The sequence below is a fragment of the Penicillium psychrosexuale genome (assembly GCF_028828465.1).
Source record: "Penicillium psychrosexuale strain IBT 29551 chromosome Unknown utg000004l, whole genome shotgun sequence".
NCBI classification, from domain to species: domain Eukaryota; kingdom Fungi; phylum Ascomycota; class Eurotiomycetes; order Eurotiales; family Aspergillaceae; genus Penicillium; species Penicillium psychrosexuale.
Genome location: NW_026643189.1, coordinates 1,779,567 through 1,797,976, shown reverse-complemented (window position 1 = coordinate 1,797,976; position 18,410 = coordinate 1,779,567). Strand labels below are relative to the sequence as shown.

Sequence of the window (18,410 nt, the reverse complement as noted above, 5' to 3'; positions counted from 1 at the left end):
TCCCGGCCAGAAATGAGTGACTCCATTGCTCCAGTTCTTTTGCGCGCTAACACAGACCAGGAGCTCTCCAGCCTCTGGATTATTTGCCAGCCAGTAGCAAAGATGGAACATATGATAGAATAAGAAAAAAAAAATTATATTATAAGAGGACAGGCCCAACTGATTTCTCGGTCTGGTTTTCACCCCGGCATCAAGCATCCAGGTTACCAAACCCAGTCCAACCACCAACCTTCTTATTATTTTCTGAGATTAACATGACAGGAATCAGAGAGTGAGAGACAAGGCATGGCTCAGACTTGAATCAAAAGATTCCCGAGTGCAAATTGAAGTTGCAAAGTTGCAAAAAAGTCCCAAGTTGATATTCCTCTTCCCCCCATCCGTGGTTCACACCGTGGGAATCTCCCCGATTCTACCGCCTTCGATAGAAAAAAAAAAACTCCCTCCCCACCCCCAATGGTCCAACTCGCCCACATCTTCAAAAAGGACAAGGATAAGGATAAGACCGAGAAGAACAAACCTGATCTACGTCCGTCTCGATCTTCCTTCTCCGCTTCGCGCACATCTCCATCTGCGAAGTCGCCCTCCAAATCCCCAACCAAGCCACCTACCAAATCTCCCTCCAAATCATCGTCCCCCACCAAATCTCCCAAACCTGTCAAACAATCATACTTTTCTCTCAGTCGGTCATCCTCCAATTCCGGACCGACCGCCAATTTCAAGTTTGCCCGGTCTTCGCGTGACCAGGACATACATCCACTCAATCTCCCACCTGACGAGCTACGTCGTCGATTGTCCGCCATGGCAGCATCCAACGAAGAGCAGCAGAACTCCATGGATATTGATCCCAAGGAACCCCAGATTGATGCTGTGAAGGATGATGCCAAGAGTGATGTCCTGAAGACTGATGCTGCGAAGATTGATGCGGTGAAGACTGATGCGGTGAAGACTGAGGCGGCGAAGACCGATGCTGTGAAGAAAGATGTCGTGAAGGAAACCGAGGAGCGGAGTCCAACTCCGCCACCGCACCAGTCGAATATATCTTCTGCCGACGAGGCCGACTCCTTCAAGTTGGCCGGAAACAAGTTCTTCAAGGATGGCAATTATCGACGAGCCATCGATGAATACAATAAGGGTATGCATTTTCTCTATCCCACAGGGACACCGTGTCTCATGAATTAGCCTCGAATGAGCGGGGTCGCTGATGATTTTCGTGTACTGCAGCCATCGAGATCAATCCCAACTCACCGGTCTATCTCTCTAACCGAGCGGCGGCCTATATGTCCGCTAAACAATTCCCGAATGCGTTGCAGGATGTTCAACGTGCCAGCGAGCTCGATCATGGCAACCCGAAGATCATGCACCGATGGGCTAAGATTCTGACGAATTTGGGTCGTCCTGCAGAGGCCCTAGAGGTGCTGTCACGTATCCAGCCACCAGCCACTGCCACCGACCGGGCAGCCGCAGAGAAGATGCTACGCTTCGTCACGCAAGCCGAGCGGACAATAGCGGAAGACCGTGGTGTGTCGATGGTGATCTACTGTCTAGACCAGGCACGCCAAGGGCTCGGACAAGGTGTCCGGGAGCCCCGCAAGTGGACGCTTATGGCCGCCGAGGCCCATCTGAGGCTGAACAACATCAACTCGCTAGGCAGAGCACAGGACATTGCGATCAACTTGCTGCGCGAGAACAGCCAGGACCCGGATGCGATGATGATCCGTGCCCGCGCCTTCTATGCCCTCGGTGAGACCGAGCAGGCACAGAAGGTTCTGAAGATGTGCCTCGGGCTGGACCCGGACATGAAGCAGGCCATCAAGCTACTGCGCATTGTGCAGAAGTTGTCTCGCACAAAAGAGGAAGGAAACACCGCTTACAAGGCCAGGGACTATCGCCGTGCTATCGATCTTTGGGCACAGGCTCTCGAGGTTGACCCCTCCAACAAGGATATGAATGCCAAGATTCTGGGTAACCGTGCCCAGGCTTATATCAACTTGAAGGAGTATGATTCTGCCATTCAGGACTGTACCGAAGCGCTCCGTCTCGACCCCGGGTATACGAAGGCTATGAAGTACCGTGCCAAGGCCCAGGGCAAGGCCGGTAACTGGGAGGAGGCTATTCGTGACTTTAAGAGCGTTGCTGAGAACAACCCCGGCGAGAGCGGCATTGCGGAGGAGATCCGCGAAGCTGAATTCGAGCTGAAGAAGTCTCAACGCAAAGACTACTATAAGATTTTGGGAGTCGAGAGTGATGCCAGCGAACAGGAAATCAAGAAGGCCTACCGCAAGTTGGCTATTCTATACCACCCAGATAAGAACCGTGACGGTGCAGCCGGTGATGAGAAGTTCAAGGAAATTGGTGAAGCCTATGAGAATTTGATTGATCCTCAGTAAGTCCGCCACAACTTTCAACCCCATTCGACACAATGCTAACCTTATTAGGAAACGTGCTGCTTTCGATAACGGAGACGATCTGAGGGACCCAGCTGACATGTATGGCGGCGGTGGTTTCCCCGGTGGTGGAGGTTTCGGCGGTTTCGGTGGCGGCGTTCACCACATCGATCCCGATGTTCTTCGAAACATGATGAACGGCGGCGGCTCCTTTGGTGGCCACGGCGGCTTTTCATTCTAGATGATGCCATAGAACCCATTCTATTCACCCGATACCACGACCGATTCTTTCATCTTTTGTCTCAAGATGACCAAACTCAAAACAGGAATTGCATGTCTTCGACCGGAGTTGGAGTTGCACCACGATATCTCACACATTGCTCTGTTGGATACTGGGGTTTCACTTTTTTGCCCACTGCCCGCCATATCACGATTTTTTTGTTTCCGCGGAGACGCCATATGATTCCCGATCTGATAGATTTGATATTGTTTTTTTCCCTTCGGTCTAATGTTTTCTTTCCCCATTGTGGCCCCCTTCGGATAATTTGTATATGAGTGCTGCAATCTGGAATGGATCTACGAGAGCAGTACATCTATGGACGTGAAATCAATGTGTACGGAATTTCTACAAGCTCTACATCCGATCAACCATTTTCGGCGTTCGTCTATTTTTTTTATTGTTCTGGGGTTTACTCCAATGTGGACTTTGACATAAAGATTTGCTTCGCATCTTTCGGCTCTCGATACACTTGGTGAGGTTGTCACTCTTTACATAGTCAAGTAGAAGAATATGCGGCGTATATACCTGCATGACACTCATAAAACAAAGATTTCTCAGATATGATTCATTCTCTTCTACTTTGTAGTTACATGCAGCCCTCTAGAGCTCGTGAAGGTTCTCTTTACCCATTATGACAATGCTACATTGATCACCATACATGGTCGATCACATCAAGTTTGAGGAACCAGCATACAGAATAAGGGTTGGGCATGCCATGTAACTATTCATAATAAACAATATATGTAAGCTGTCGTAACGTTTATGATATATACTTTCCCTCAACATGTTGAAAAACCGTAAGAATAAACATAAAACAAATAAACCAGGGGAATCTCAAAAGATAATGGGTTGAAGAAGACAAGAGTAACGAATGGATATACTGGACAGAAGAGCATCGAACAAACTCCGCCGCTAATGAGTGATGACGTTCAAGTCGAATCGAACACAAGAAGGGCATATAGAGATAAATGGGGGGATATAAATAAAATGCAAGAAAGGTAACAAGAACGCTGGCATAACAAGTCTTCAATCAAACATAACCGAGAGCACCGAGCATAGTTTTGCAATCAGGGACCGGCAGAGAGCACACACCCAGCGAGCGGACCAGAGCACCAGCCCGGAGCCGCTGGAGACCGATAGCGACCTTCCAGGCCTCAGTATCCTGCAACACAAAGACATACTTCTTGCCTTCTTGGTCACGAACACTGGCGCGGAGAATGTGCAAACAACGAGACCCCCCCTGGGGCGGGTGGACAGGGCCACCATCATGGCTGGCAGTAGTACTGCGCGAAGCTAGGCGGCAAGTAATTTTGCATACTTTAAGCAAGTGGCCGAGAAAGGCCTCTGATTCTTCGCTGGTGGGAACATTGTTCCCACGACGGAAAGAGAAAGGGTTGCCGGACGCGTTTTTGGCGGATGGAGCGGCGTTTAACTGTGGACACCACACTTCCGCCAGCTTGATGGTCCATGCCTTGACGTCCCACTCACGCTGGCCGATGCCACGTAGGTCATCGTCGATGAAGAGACCTTCGGTTGTGATGCGCAGCACCAGCCCATCAGTGATCATACCTTGGCCTGAAACAAGTTGCGCCACTGGGGTCTTCATAAAGGCATTATTGAAGGCGTATACACCTTGGATCACAATTTTGTCTGGATCCTTGGTGGAATATGTACTGCGATGTGAGGGTGGAGGTGTTGTGCGCGCAGTCGAGTGAGAAGGTGTATATGAAGACTCGGAGTATACTGAGCCGGCCGCATATGGCCGCCGTGGTCGGTCGTACGGACGAAAGGAGTACGCATCGTCATCGTTGGTAGGTTTGGCGGTTGGGTGGGATGCTGGTTTCTTGGGAGAAGGTGTGCGAGGCACATTGCTAGTACTAGCTGACTTGAGTTTGGCAGCGGCCTCTTTCTTTGCGTCTTGCGCCTTCTTCTCAGCGTATTTCTTGCTTGCTGCTTCCTTGAGCGCCGCAAATTTGGCTATGGCTTCTTTCTGAGCGGCGGCCTTTGCGGCAGCCTTTTGCTCAGCAGCTTCTTTAGTGGCCGTCTCTTTGGCTTCTGCTTCCAACTTTTCGAGTTTAGCCTTCGCCTCAGCTTCGGCCTTTGCCTGTCTCTCGCGGGACTCTGCGGCTTCCTTCTCCAGTTGCTCGCGTGCCTCCTTCTCTACAGCGGCCCTAGCAGCAGCCATCTCCTTTTCGAGCTGCTCGCGCCGTTCCTGTAATTCTTTCTCCATTGCTTCGCGCTCGCGCTTTTTCTCTTTCTCTTTGGCATCTGCCTCACGCTTGCGCTTGAAATCCTCCATCTTTCGGCGTAGCTCCTCTTTGCGCCTCGTTTCTTCTTTTGCTCGCTCCCGTTCGGCTTCTTCTTTGGCTCGTTCCCTAGCCCGCTCCTCTCTAGCACGCTCTTCCTTGACGCGTTCTTCTTTAGCACGCTCCTCCTTAGCACGTTCCGCTTTGGCTCGCTCTTGCTTAGCTCGTTCTTCTCTAACGCGCTCTGCTCTAGCATGTTCTTCCCGAGCACGCTCCTCTCTGGCTCGCTCTTGTTTAGCTCGTTCCTCCTTAGCACGTTCCTCCTTGGCTCGTTCCTCATTAGCGCGCTTTTCAGCCTCCTCCTTTTCACGTTTGTTATTATCAGACTTTGGAGGAGAACCAGAGCCATGTTGATTACCGGAATATTGGTTGCCGTGGGTTTGTCCTCCACCAAAGTTTCCTCCCTGTTGTCTTTGCTGACCCGCCCCGTTGCCGCCGTAATTGGCACCTGACGACTGTTGGTTGGTGTTTGGACCGGCGTTCCTAGGGCCACCCGGGCCCCCAGAACCACGACCAAAGCCACCAAATCCGAACCGCCCACCACGTGCGCCGCCATTGCCTTTATCTCCCGAGCTACTGGATTGAGTGGAGCCAAAAAGCCATCCAGCGACACCCACCCCGATCCCAAGTACCGCCATACCCGTACCATTGCCGTTAGTGACCGTGGCTAGATACCAAGCCTTCACAATCGGGGAGAGGTATGACCATACAAAACATGCGAGGAGGGTGCTTGCGACGCCAGCTAGGAAACTGTTTCGGTTGCACTGCAGGGAAGGAAGGTAGAGGAAGCCCGAGCCAGCGGAGTGAGGTGGGATGATAAAAATGTCGTAGTTGCCATCTGGCAGGTCCGAGGATTTGCGATATTCTCCTTCAGTCGTATGGGGATTTTCTCCATGAGGCGGCGGCGGCGGCGGTGGTGGACCGTCCATGTTGGATCAGCCTGGAGCGACGACAGTGTATATATATATATGCGCCGCAGTGCAGCGAAGTACAGCGTCGATCGAACGACTAGCTATAACCTGGGTTGATCCACCGGATCAATCCTAGATGGACAAGTGCTCGCGGTTGAGAGTCAACTGCCAGGTCATATTAGTCTGACGAGTGTTGCACTGAGGCCCCAGGCGCTCAGTGCTGTGGAGGGTACTCAGATGCCAAATCCAAGAAAAAGCACACAACTAAGCGCAAAAATCCAAACAAAAAAATCTCAAAGCAAAAACTTGGAAGCGCGGGAGTACCTAAGTCTGACACGGGGGGGTTTTTGTTTGGAAGACAAGTGTGGGAGCTAAGGATCGGCGCCAACGCTTCCAGATCACTCGACGTGGCCATCACATCAAAAACAAATTTGACAATACAAATGAGCAAACGCACTAGAAAAAGACCTCAATTCTTATCTGCTCCCATCTATTACCCGAATTATGTAGAATTCCCCGGAGGCCACGGGATTCTACGTAGGGCTATACCGAGCTAAGGGATGGAATTACAGGATCAATTACAGTGAGCTTTTTGACTAGTTATAGCAATGAAATTGTTCAAAGCTATGACTACATAGTGCTTATTCTCAATTAAGGGGCTTTTGAAAAAGCCTTTCGACCTGCACAGGCATCAATGCTCAGAGTCCTGTCAACATCGCAAAAGTACGACTGTTTTGTTTTCATCTTACTCTTTTGGGAAAGGGCTTGGTTTACCGCTCGGAATATCGTTCCTCCATGATTCCGACCGCCTTGCTCTCCGCTTTCTTGCACTGTTGAGATATGGAGGAAGGGTTATTATTAGGTGGGGAATAGAAGCGAAAAACCCAGTTAAGAGGCCTATAACCCAGGTCCAAAGATGTATAGTATCTCGCATGCTGCTATATCATACATTCTACGTCAATTTCGCAGTTAGCGCCCTACTCTGTGGTCAAGAGGTATTCGTATTGGCCGCTTGAGCCTCTTCCCAGCACGTTATTAGAAGCCCGGGGTGCTCCGGATGTTGACATTGTTTTGTTCAAAGTCCAAGCATGCGAGCGTCATGTAGGTTGTTTTCACGAGCGTTTGCAGTTAATGCGTACTTTTATACCCCTGTGTACCTCGAGCCGCGGACCAGCGCGAAGAATATTCGGTCCAAGTATGTCTCTCAAGTGTCTTCGCCGAGCATATAGCGCTTGGGGCGGAGCGCTGAAAACACTTGTTAATCTTGCGGTCAAGCGGTTGGGGGAGATAATTTGAGCGTAGTGGGTCCAAGATATTCGACTTGGAGGATGTAGCCACCGAGGCTTGTTCACTGGATTAGAGCTGATAGTAGGGTGGAGAGTGCGGTACAATGTGACTCCCATGTTGGGGCTCCTGATTCATAAAAAAAAAAAAAAAAAAAAGGAGGAAAGCAGCTATGTTGTAGATCTCACGGTCACCATCCACGGTTGCGAGAGCGCCGTATCAATATACGGAGTAGACGTCCCATGATCGGGACATGAGGTGTAGGACCATGACCAGGGAGAAGAGGACATAGGGTCTTATGAGAGGCACTTAAGATTCATCCTGGCCCACTTAGGTCATGTTAAACACTGGATAACTATTAGTCTGCCAGTGGGAAAACGCAGTGAAAGTCATCATTTAGGAGAAGTGAAGGTGGAAAACAACCCCGATGGTGAGGGACAAGACTCGGCATAACGTGATCCGCAGCCGGTGATTGGGTGGCCTTCCACTTGAGATTCCAATACCTCCTCTCTCTCCATCTGAGTGTTGATCGTTTTCTTTTTATCTCATCTCAGCTTCAAATATTCTTGCCATCCCCCTGTAATAGTCTGGTAGTCAGGTACTACCCCGTGTCTCCGCCTCTCCGCCTCTTCGCCAACCTGTCCTTTTAGTCCTCTCGCAGGCACCTATCTCCGCCAACCTCGAATCCCCCTCAATCTCCGTCTCACTCTCTATGCCGCGTCGCTAGCCACCGAGAACCGCTTTACGACCTGCCCTTGAAGGGCACCCCGGCACCATGTCCTCACAACCTACCCACGGTCATCCCGCGACGTCACGTCAATTCCCCGTCTACAATCCCGTCGCCGTAGCGGCAGCACCTGCGGGGACCTTGCTTCCGGGCACTAAGATTCAAGTTGGCAACCATCGCGTGGTAGTGGAGAAGTATCTCTCTGAGGGTGGTTTTGCTCATGTCTACGTGGTGCGATTGCCTCAGCCAGTCAATGGGTCCGAAACCGCAGTGCTGAAGCGAGTGGCCGTGCCTGACAAGGCGGCACTTGCCAACATGCGCACTGAAGTGGAAACCATGAAGAAGCTCAAGGGTCATCGGCACATTGTGAAGTATATTGATTCGCATGCCTCGCAGCTGCGCGGAGGTGGATATGAGGTGTTTCTGATCATGGAGTACTGCGCGGGCGGTGGTCTTATCGACTTCATGAACACCCGGCTCCAACACCGGTTGACAGAGCCGGAGATCGTGAAGATATTCTCCGATGTTGCTGAAGGTGTTGCGTGTATGCATTATCTTAAACCGCCCCTCCTCCATCGTGACCTGAAAGTTGAGAACGTTCTGATCTCGGGTAAGGGGAGTTCCCCCACTTACAAACTGTGTGATTTTGGATCATCAGCACCCCCTCGTCCTGCTGCTACTTCCGCCGCTGAGGGTCGCTTGATCGAAGATGATGTGCAGCGGCATACAACCCTGCAGTACCGAAGCCCAGAAATGATTGACGTCTATCGAAAGCAACCGATTGACGAGAAGAGTGATATCTGGGCACTTGGTGTGTTTTTGTACAAATTATGCTACTACACAACCCCCTTTGAAGAGGTCGGTCAGATGGCTATTCTCAACGCGACCTTCAAATACCCTTCCTATCCTCCATTTTCGAGTCGGCTAAAGCTATTCATTGGTAAGTTTGGAACCTCGGTTTAATTTATAATCGATCATCGATGGCTGACAGCTGCGCACAGGCTCGATGTTGAAGGAAGATCCTCGCAATCGTCCCAACATATACGAGGTCGTGCGCGAGGTGTGCAAAATGCAAGGGAAGGAAGTTCCTATCAAAGACGTATGTCGGCCCATGCCTTTTTTTAGTGAAAACTTGACACTGACTGTCATGAAGATCTATTCCAAGCGCTCTGTTTCGGAGGCACGAAAATATCAAGAGCTACCGCCCACGCCCACGGAACCACCCGCGGTGGGCGCAGTATTTTCGCCTCCGATGCAGGAGACCGAGATAATCCCAGACATTGCACCTATGCGGCGTGGTCGACCTGGAAAATCCCCGTCGTCTCAACTCGGCTCCGAGAGACCGAGTCCTGCGCCCTATCTAGCCGCTGCTGAAGGTTCATCAAATGATCCATTTGCAGCCCTGGATGGGAGCGCATCCCGAAAGAAGACGGCAGAGGAAATGTCTAAACGATTCCCCTCCTTGGACCAGTTTGACCTTTTGCATGAAAAAGGGGACAAGTTTGAATTCGAGCCAACAGTAGAATCCAAGCCCGAGGACGAGGATCTATCTCGAAGACTTACCAACGCCCTAGCCGATGATGCTTTTGCCCGACGTGTCTCGCCCGAACGTGCTCCGAAGCCAGTCAATAAGCGACTATCCCAGACATCTCCTGTCCGAGCACTGGATTTGCGTGAAATGCCTGCGCCGCAGGCTATTCCCTTGTACCAGCCAACCCCTCAGCGGCCCATGATGGTGTCGACGGGTACCATGACCTCACCCATCCAAACACCTCGTTTGCCGGAGCCAAATCCGCTGAGTCGCCCAATTTATCGATTCCCTTCGTCTGATAATGAACCCCGATCTTCCAGCGAGCCATTTACAACCGAGCAGGAACAAAGAGTGACACGCCCGCACAAAGCGCCATCCCCCCCGATGCCGAGCTTGAATGTGGAAGGAAGCTCGCGGCTGCCATCTGACCGCATACCCAGCCAGTCTAACTCCGCCCGCCCCTCGATGGAAACCTTGAGACGGCCTTCGGCATTAGAGGTAAATGATCCTGTGGGACGTTCTAAATCGGCTATCGGAAAGGCTCGGCCAATGTCCGTCCAGCCGGGAGCCAGGTATGACCAGCCGCGTGACTCTGATAGCCCTCGGGCTTCGCTGGATATGTCCCGCCTACAATACGATGGCGGCGCGCCACTACGGTCAGTGCGTACCGATGTGGATCGTGAGTCTGATCGGATTATTTCCTCTGACATCGATTACCTACGCGCGATGGAAGAAGAAGAGAGCAATCGGAAGCGTGAGAAACGCTCTAGTAATAGCCACAAACACAACAAACGCGGTAGTCTGTCTACGTTGTCGCTTTCTGGAGGGAAAAACTTATTTGCCGGTCGATTCGGCGACGCATTCCGCCGATTCGAAGCGGGCAACCAAGACAAATCCGCATCATCATCGCCAGAGGATGCGCCTCGGCAGGGTCTGATTGGGACTTGGGATTCAGCCGACGATGGTCTTTCGCCGAATGACGAGTTTGCCTTGGAAGACGCGGACAGGGACGACATATCGCCGGAGATGCGCCGGGAGCTGGAACGCCGCCGACTCTCTCAAGAGGAGAAACGCGTTGCCAATGCCGCAGCTGAGTACCGGCGTCGGGTTGCCGAAACGGGTGACGGGGGTGGCAGAGTGATAGGCGATGGTGCACGCTCCCGCGCAATTCAGAGCAAGGTACAGTCGTTGCTCGGAGAGTCTGAAAAACCGACCATTCCAAAGACTGCTACTGGATATGGACGGTTCACGGAGACTTCCTCTTCTTTGCCGGCAAAGCAGAGTGAGGCCAGATCCGCCATCTCTAGCCAGCTGCTCGCTTCTCACACATCAAGTTCGACCTACACTCCTCGTGAGAGTTCGACGGCACTCCCAGATCGCCGAGATGGACCTAATATCTCCGCAAGTCTTCCGCAATCTGTCGCCCCTACCAGTCACCCATCCGCGCAACGTCCCGTAAATCGACCAGCTGCACCACCTAAGCCCAAGAATTTGCGCGCTGGCGCAGCCACCTCGCGACCGGGTACTGGCCATAGTTCCTCCCAAGAGACTCCGGCAAGCCCTACAGGAGAGGACTGGGAGGCCAAATTCAGCCAACGGTTCCCAAGCTTGTCCGGGCTTGAAATGGAGACAGAGATCAAAATTCCGAATCTTTCTAGCTTGAGGACACGGGAAGTGTAGAGCATAGGCTACAATTCTTGTTTGTTTCACTTGATGCGGTTTCAGCGTGTGTTCGCCGTGCGGACGCAACTCGGGGAATGAGATCGGTTCCCACGAGCTATGCATATATAGATAGTGACATATTGGAAATTACATAAGTTCTCTTTAAAAATTTGTCTCCGAAAACACTAGTAGTTACCTTTGTTTTCTGTAATCGTAGCTGGGATCAAGTATCCCCCACACCGCCTTTGTTTCTCCCCGCAATAGCAAGAGAAACCTCATCTTGAGTTTGGGAGCCGAGACCTCTTTCAATCTATTAGATTATGGCGCCAGTGACTTTGAAAACGGTCGATGGTGAGTTACGAGCACTAGGTAGCTCTGAGAGTGCACATGCTAATTCCTCACACAGACGACCTCAAAGATGTGATCCAGCACTTATTCGAGATCCAATCCGCCGTCCACGGCTATCTGGGCCCAGAGACACAGCAAGAGCTTGTGCGAAAGATGTACGTCAGCTGCAATAGCATCCTATGCACTCTCCATTTCTTGTGCCTATAAATGTGTTCCGTCAGAACGAAACACTTCCCGACAAGCAACATCACTAAACCCCAACCCTAACCAACCAAAACTAATACACTCCAGCAAAAATCTAACACTCGCCCTTTCGACCCTGTCAACACACACACAACTTTCGCCAACACAAGAAACCCAACTAGACACCAACACCGATCCTTCTAACCCCTCCCTCGCCAGCATCCAGCTCCCACCAGAGATAATCGATTACGTCGACTCGGCGCGCAATCCGGATATCTACACGCGAGAGTTCGTCGAGCTTGTGCAACGTGGTAATCAGGACCTGCGCGGGAAGCGCGAGGCCTTTGCGAGCTTCCGCGACGTGCTGGCCCGCGAGATGCGCAGCGCTATGCCCGAATGTCGCAGCGAGGTTGATCGCGTGGTCGCTGCGACGGGTGGGGCGGTTGATGGATCCGGAGGTGTCGCTGAGGATGCGGCTATGTCTGGTAGTGGAAATTGAAGGCTCTTTGGTGAGGCTATTAGATGCAAGTCTGATATTCCTGGTTGGTAGAGTTGTCTTTCGTTGGCAGGGGGTCGACGCTGTTGCCTGAGGTCTACTCCGGTCTTGATATTCGGTCCTTGCCTTCGGCTGTTTGTTTGAAGTTCATGGAGCTGGTGCATTCATTGGAGTTTTTATGGTTTGCATTGAGCGCGGCGCTTGCAAAGCTTTTTTTTTCGGTTAGCGCGTGTAGCCTTTATAGCGGCTTTTTGATCGTTAATAATTTAAGCATTAAGCTTGAAAGCGTTACTTACCTGTATTATTTATTCTATAGCTAATACCGCCCGCCAAGAAGAACGCGGAGATACATGGCGCCTGATAAACAAGGCTACTATTTATGTAAGTAATGCTACGGCTGACGTCATCCAATGGACATGCCCAGGTGAAGCAAATCTCGGATAGTTTTCCGACCTCATGAAGCACAATGCAAATTCGAAAGAGAGTAGCCGTAGCGTGTGTGCGTTGTCGCCATAAAAAGGTGAGTATTCTTGGCCTCTACACGGAATTTGAACTTATTATTGGATCAAACAAGTAGTTGAAGTGTGATGGCCAGCGGCCCCAGTGTGGGAATTGTCTAGCCAAGAGCCTCGATTGTCGGCTATGCGTGGCCCAGAATAACCCGAGGTACAAATGAGATCACTACGACCAAATTTCAAGTTGCTGATACTTCGCTTTTGGGCCGACCATCCATCGCATTGTGGAATTAGAGGAGGAGAATGAAATCCTTCGACAGAAATGTGCCCAATTCCAAGCCAGCACTTCTGCCGAAAGGGTTCTATCGGACCCGGAACATTCTGTTACATCGGAAAGCACTCCACATACTCCATTGCCGTTCTCGAGGGTAACAGGTATTGGTCTCTCGCGAAATGACTCTCCCTCCGTTTCAACTAGAGATGCATCACACCCAGAAATACCGGAGAACGACCGCAGAAACACATCATTGTATCATGGGCCAACAAGTACAGTTTATGATGATACCAGTCCGAACTATAATGAGCAGAATAGACCAGGTCCATCCAACGAAGAGGGAACAAGGCATTTTCTCTTTTCCCAGACAGCGAGGCAGAGCAAGTCGGATCCTATGCAACACCAGATATGGTTATGATACTAATTTGGAAATAACAGGACAGCTTGAGCCACTCAATCTAGCTGCCGGTAAACTCGACTTTGATGGTATCGATCCTGAGATTGGCATGCATCTACTCTCCATATATTGGAGTCGTCAGCTTTACACAGCACAGATAATTTACCGACCGGCTTTCATGCGAGATATGGCCTGCGAGGGGCCGTACTTCTCTAAATTGCTGTTGAATGCGGTATTTTTTGTAGTGTCGAAGCACTGCGACCGACCAGAGCTTCGTTCCGATCCAAATGACATTACGACTGCAGGATGGAAGTTCCGGCAACGGTTCACGCAGCTTTTGCGAGATTGCTTCGATAAAAGCGAAATCACTACCCTTCAGGCATTATTGATTATGTCTAATGCGCTTTTTTCCAGATGCGATGAAAGGAGTCTGTCATGGCTCTACGCTGGAAATGCCTTCAATATGTTCATTGATCTTGGTCTGCATGTGCTTCCTGCGGTGGATAGCATCCCTGCCGAAGAACTTGAAATCCGAAAGCGAGTTCTCTGGGGAGCATACTGTGAGCTATCACTTTTCTGCACCGGGTATTGTCTTACGAGTCATCTCTAACTTCTGATAGTTATTGATAAGATCCAGTGTCTTTTCCAAGGGAGACCTCCCCTTCTCAACCGTGTCAACGTGAGCGCGTCACTGGACTTTCTGGATGACTTTGACGAGCTTGAACCCTTTCAGGGTATCACATACATGACCACAAAGCCTCGAGTAGTGGTTCCGTCGCTGAATGTTTCTTTACTCACTAATCTATGCGAGTTGACAACGATTGTGGAACGTATTCTCCGAGAGATTTATTCAGAATCTCGAGAGTCAAATCTGGCTCACCGAGCAAATATTTCAAGGGAAATCAAGTCACAGCTGAGAAACTGGCGCCAAAATTTGCCTCGTCGGCTTGACTATCTGTCATTTCCAGACCAGGCGGTTCTCCTTCCTCAGTCTGCCTGTCTTTTGTACGTTCCTTTCACCAACCAAGACTAATTGATAGCTACTAATTATTGCCAAGAGCTCTATTCAATGTGCTTATTATTTTGGTTCATCGTCCTTTAATAACTGGCCACGACGGGGTCATCAATTCAACAACTGCCCACGAATCGGTGAACGCATGTACCGCAGCTGCGAACCAAATTGTTCAGATTCTCCATGACTACTCGCAGCATTTCTCTTTGAGCAGTGCACCATACATGCTCTCATACGCTACCTATATCAGTGCAACGATCCACGCACGAATTGTGGCCCAGAAAGGGAGTAACTCAACCGTGTTCCAATCACTGGTTTTTTGCCGAAGTATTCTTACTGAACACACACGCCTTTATTCTGCAGCAGAAAAGGCTAGGGAGAATTTGGACAAGTTGATTTCTCACTTAGGGATCAATGTTGCAGATGACAATCAACGCACTGGAAGCGCCGGGAGCTCTGGGAACAACTTTTCCAGCGAGCACATGGTCATGCCCGAGTCTATTAATATTGCCAGAGAATCTGGGGTCGCAGATCGTCCACTTGAATTTGGATCTTTTCAGATGGAATTATCGGATCTGGACCTTGAGGCAATTGCCCAAGGCTTTCAGGTTGATGTAGAGTCGAATTCGTTTTGGAATGCTCTGGTATGAATGACTGTACCCTCGCGACAGCGCATCTATGGGTGGCCCTCATGACTTACGCGATCAAGAATAGCGAGACAAACAAAACTTGTTTCAATAGTATATATGATGCACTAGCTACCGTAAGGCCCAGAGGCAGTCCTGCCTGCTTTTTGAGTGACAATCTCCATCTCACTTGCGAGCGAGCTAGTCAGAGCACCAACGTCAGTTACAACATTGACAAGGTCATACCCCAAGTCGGCATATTTCTTTGCCTGCTTTCCATTTCCACAGTAGATTCCAGCCTTCTTGCCTGCCTTGTGCGCCGAAGACAGAACCTTCTCAATGGCTTGTTCCAACTCAGGCGCGAAGGTACTACCCAGTACGGGGTGGCCGATACCATTTGCCAGGTCAAAAGGTCCGACAAACAATAAATCAAGTCCTTCAACGGCGGCGATAGAATCGACATTGTCAAAAGCCTCTCTCGTCTCAATCTGGACCGAGAGCAGAAGATTGGCATTGGCCTCAGTCAGGTACTGGGTGGCTGATACATTCTTACCAAACCTGTCCATCGGGAAAGGCGACCCGAAGCCTCGTTTCCCTTGTGGTGGGAATCGGCAGGCCTCGACGAAGGCCTTTGTGTCTTCCACTGTTCGTACAAGAGGAGCGAGGACTCCGTGTGCGCCTGCATCCAAAGCCCCTATACAAAGGATAAGAAATTGTCAAGTGGGCTAGCGATATACTCTGTTTAACATACGTTTAATCATCCAAGATTGGAAATCCGGAACGCGAACAATCGGGCTCACTCCATATGATACTATGGCGGGGACAGCTTCGTGCATTGCGGCATCTGTGGGAATGTTAGCATGAGATCTCAAATAAGGACAAAAACACTAGCCATCGATATTTCCATGTTCACAGTCCACCAAAACCCAATCGTATCCAGCTCGTGCTAGAGTGCGTGACATATTGCTGCCGGGCAATAGCTGCCACACCCCCAGAGCGAGGCCGCCATTGTCGAGCACTGTCTTTACATGGTTGAGACCTTGCATTGTCGATAAATTGATGCAGAAAGTTATTGGAAATTACATCAATGGAAAATTAACCTCATATATCTAAGAGACCAATATCCGGGTAGTCACATCCCGAGAGGCAAAATCTCGGCTCATCTCCGTGATCACGCGGGGCATTTCAACAAATTGTCCCGAGTACGATTCCAATGATTCGACGTCAAATGTCTCGGAAAGTGTCTCCCGACTGTACTCCGCATTTTTCAAGGAAGCACAAATGGGAAGCCTGCCATATATAATCCATTGTCTCCCCTCACATCGAAATGTTTTATAACACTACCTCAATCGATAGTGCATCTATAACATCATGGCTTGTTCTGACAAGAAGTCCTGTGAAGGCTGTTCATGCAGCAATGACGCCCAACCTCAAGCAATCAACATCGAGGACTGTCTGAGTGAGTTGCAGGCCCTGCGACGACGCAATCAGGAACTAGAAACGCGCATGGGAGTCAAAAGCGAGGCAGACAATGCTCAAGTCCCCGTCAAACAACCTGGACGAACACTTCGTTCGTCCGCATGGTTCGACTGCCGCACCAACCCCGGCATGACAGCTGTCTACATGGAGCGGTACTTCAACTACGGTATCACCAAAGAAGAGCTCATGTCTGGTAAGCCGATGATTGGAATTGCTCAGACGGGCTCGGATATTGCGCCTTGCAATCGCCATCATATCGAGCTATCCAAGCGTGTTCGTGATGGTATTCGGACTGCTGGAGGTATTCCATTTGAGTTCCCCACACATCCTATCCAAGAGACCTCGAGACGGCCCACTGCTACCCTTGATCGTAATCTGGCGTATCTTGGCTTGGTGGAGATCTTGACGGGGTATTTCCTTGATGGTGTCGTGTTGCTTACTGGTTGTGACAAGACAACCCCGGCTTGTTTGATGGCTGCGGCTACAATGGTGGGTATCAGACCCGAGGGATTCCTAGATCTATGCTGATGTTTTTAGAATATCCCTGCTATCTGCATGAACGTGGGACCTATGCTCAATGGTTACTCCAAGGAAGCTTTGACCGGAGCAGGCACTGTATTGTGGCATGGGCGAGAGCTTTATGCCACGGGTGACATTGACGAAAATGAGTTTATGGATTACATTGCCCGAGGGTAAGCCATCTCTAAAACCCCGGTTAATGACACCGGAATCTAACTCAAACTCAGAACTCCATCAGTTGGCCACTGCAACACAATGGGAACTGCCTCGACGATGAATGCCCTCGCAGAGTCCTTGGGAATGGCCCTCCCCGGGTCAGCCGCCATCCCCGCTGCCTACCGTCACAGAGCTCAATGTGCCTACGAAACAGGCAAACGGATCGTGGAAATGGTAGAGGCAGACCGGAAGCCATGTGATATCATGACACGCGAAGCCTTCGAGAATGCCATTGTAGCAAACGCCGCAATCGGCGGCAGCACGAATGCTCCTATTCACATCAACGCTATCGCGCAGCACACAGGCGTAGAGGTGTCCATGGATGATTGGGATACCATCGGATCTACCATCCCGCTGCTGTTGAATATGCAGCCTTCGGGTGAATATCTCGGTGAAGAATATTACCGCGCTGGAGGCCTGCCGGCTATCATGGCTGAGCTATTAGACCAGGGAAAGCTGAACGGCGATGTGCTCACTTGCAATGGCAAAACCATTGCCGAGAATGTCCGTGGGAAGCATACATGGGATCGGCGTGTCATTAAACCATATGACGATCCATTGATGAAAGATGCCGGATTCGCTCACTTGAAGGGTAACCTCTTCGACTCTGCAATCATGAAGACATGTGTCATTTCACCCGCATTCCGGAAGCGATACCTCTCCAACCCCGATGACCCGGAGGCATTTGAAGGATCTGTTGTGGTGTTTGATGGACCCGAAGATTACGAACATCGCCTGGAGAATACGCCATACATCGACGAGAAGACCATCCTCGTTATGCGCGGTGTTGGCCCAATCGGATATCCTGGAGCAGCGGAGGTCGTCAATATGCATCCGCCAGCCCGACTCTTGAAAGAGGGTATCGATGGACTTTTCTGCATCGGGGATGGTAGACAATCGGGAACATCTGGGTCACCTTCTATTTTGAATGCTAGTCCCGAGGCCGCAGCTGGAGGCAATCTTGCTATTTTGAAAGATGGGGATAGGCTTCGAATTGACTTGCGCAAACGGCGGGTTGATATGCTCATTACCGATGATGAGATCGAACAACGAAGGAAAGCATTGGGTACCAAGGGATACCCCATTGTCCCTAGTGGTACTCCGTGGCAGGAGATCTTCCGCCAGGAAACCGATCAGCTGAGCAATGGTATGGTTCTGCGAAAGGCAGTCAAATATCAGCGACTAGCTCAAGAAGGCCAGCCACTGCGCCATAATCATTGATACGCAGTCGCCTTGGTTAGGTTTTTACCTAGCAGAAAATTATTACATCTATAGTTCTATCAGAGATTTGTCTATCGTAATACTTCAAATATCGCATGT

The 18,410-nt window shown here is 50.4% G+C and overlaps 7 protein-coding genes across 7 annotated transcripts; 5 read left to right on the top strand and 2 right to left on the bottom strand.

The window, feature by feature from the left end:
• Positions 1–453: 453 nt before the first annotated feature.
• N7518_006503 (DnaJ and TPR domain protein) lies at positions 454–2,625 on the top strand (the record flags this gene model as incomplete). Its single annotated transcript, XM_057187430.1, has 3 exons — positions 454–1,132; positions 1,222–2,383; positions 2,436–2,625. 3 exons carry the CDS (start codon positions 454–456, stop codon positions 2,623–2,625), a joined length of 2,031 nt encoding a protein of 676 aa, XP_057039133.1.
• Positions 2,626–3,694: 1,069 nt separating this feature from the next.
• On the bottom strand, positions 3,695–5,899 carry N7518_006502 (uncharacterized protein; the record flags this gene model as incomplete). Its single annotated transcript, XM_057187429.1, has 1 exon — positions 3,695–5,899. The coding sequence occupies one exon, from the start codon at positions 5,897–5,899 to the stop codon at positions 3,695–3,697; it is 2,205 nt and encodes a 734-aa protein (XP_057039132.1).
• A 2,041-nt stretch (positions 5,900–7,940) lies between these two features.
• On the top strand, positions 7,941–11,103 carry N7518_006501 (putative serine/threonine protein kinase; the record flags this gene model as incomplete). The annotated part of the gene is made up of 3 exons (XM_057187428.1): positions 7,941–8,832; positions 8,894–8,991; positions 9,046–11,103. The coding sequence occupies 3 exons, from the start codon at positions 7,941–7,943 to the stop codon at positions 11,101–11,103; spliced, it is 3,048 nt and encodes a 1,015-aa protein (XP_057039131.1).
• A 302-nt stretch (positions 11,104–11,405) lies between these two features.
• On the top strand, positions 11,406–12,115 carry nut2 (mediator complex subunit NUT2; the record flags this gene model as incomplete). The annotated part of the gene is made up of 3 exons (XM_057187427.1): positions 11,406–11,436; positions 11,492–11,588; positions 11,725–12,115. 3 exons carry the CDS (start codon positions 11,406–11,408, stop codon positions 12,113–12,115), a joined length of 519 nt encoding a protein of 172 aa, XP_057039130.1.
• Positions 12,116–13,701: 1,586 nt separating this feature from the next.
• Positions 13,702–14,900, top strand: N7518_006499 (fungal specific transcription factor domain-containing protein; the record flags this gene model as incomplete). The annotated part of the gene is made up of 3 exons (XM_057187426.1): positions 13,702–13,798; positions 13,859–14,243; positions 14,297–14,900. The coding sequence occupies 3 exons, from the start codon at positions 13,702–13,704 to the stop codon at positions 14,898–14,900; spliced, it is 1,086 nt and encodes a 361-aa protein (XP_057039129.1).
• Positions 14,901–15,004: 104 nt separating this feature from the next.
• On the bottom strand, positions 15,005–15,922 carry N7518_006498 (HpcH/HpaI aldolase family protein; the record flags this gene model as incomplete). The annotated part of the gene is made up of 3 exons (XM_057187425.1): positions 15,005–15,570; positions 15,628–15,720; positions 15,790–15,922. 3 exons carry the CDS (start codon positions 15,920–15,922, stop codon positions 15,005–15,007), a joined length of 792 nt encoding a protein of 263 aa, XP_057039128.1.
• A 325-nt stretch (positions 15,923–16,247) lies between these two features.
• N7518_006497 (IlvD/Edd family dehydratase) lies at positions 16,248–18,311 on the top strand (the record flags this gene model as incomplete). Its single annotated transcript, XM_057187424.1, has 3 exons — positions 16,248–16,844; positions 16,893–17,047; positions 17,102–18,311. 3 exons carry the CDS (start codon positions 16,248–16,250, stop codon positions 18,309–18,311), a joined length of 1,962 nt encoding a protein of 653 aa, XP_057039127.1.
• Between the last annotated feature and the right edge of the window lie 99 nt (positions 18,312–18,410).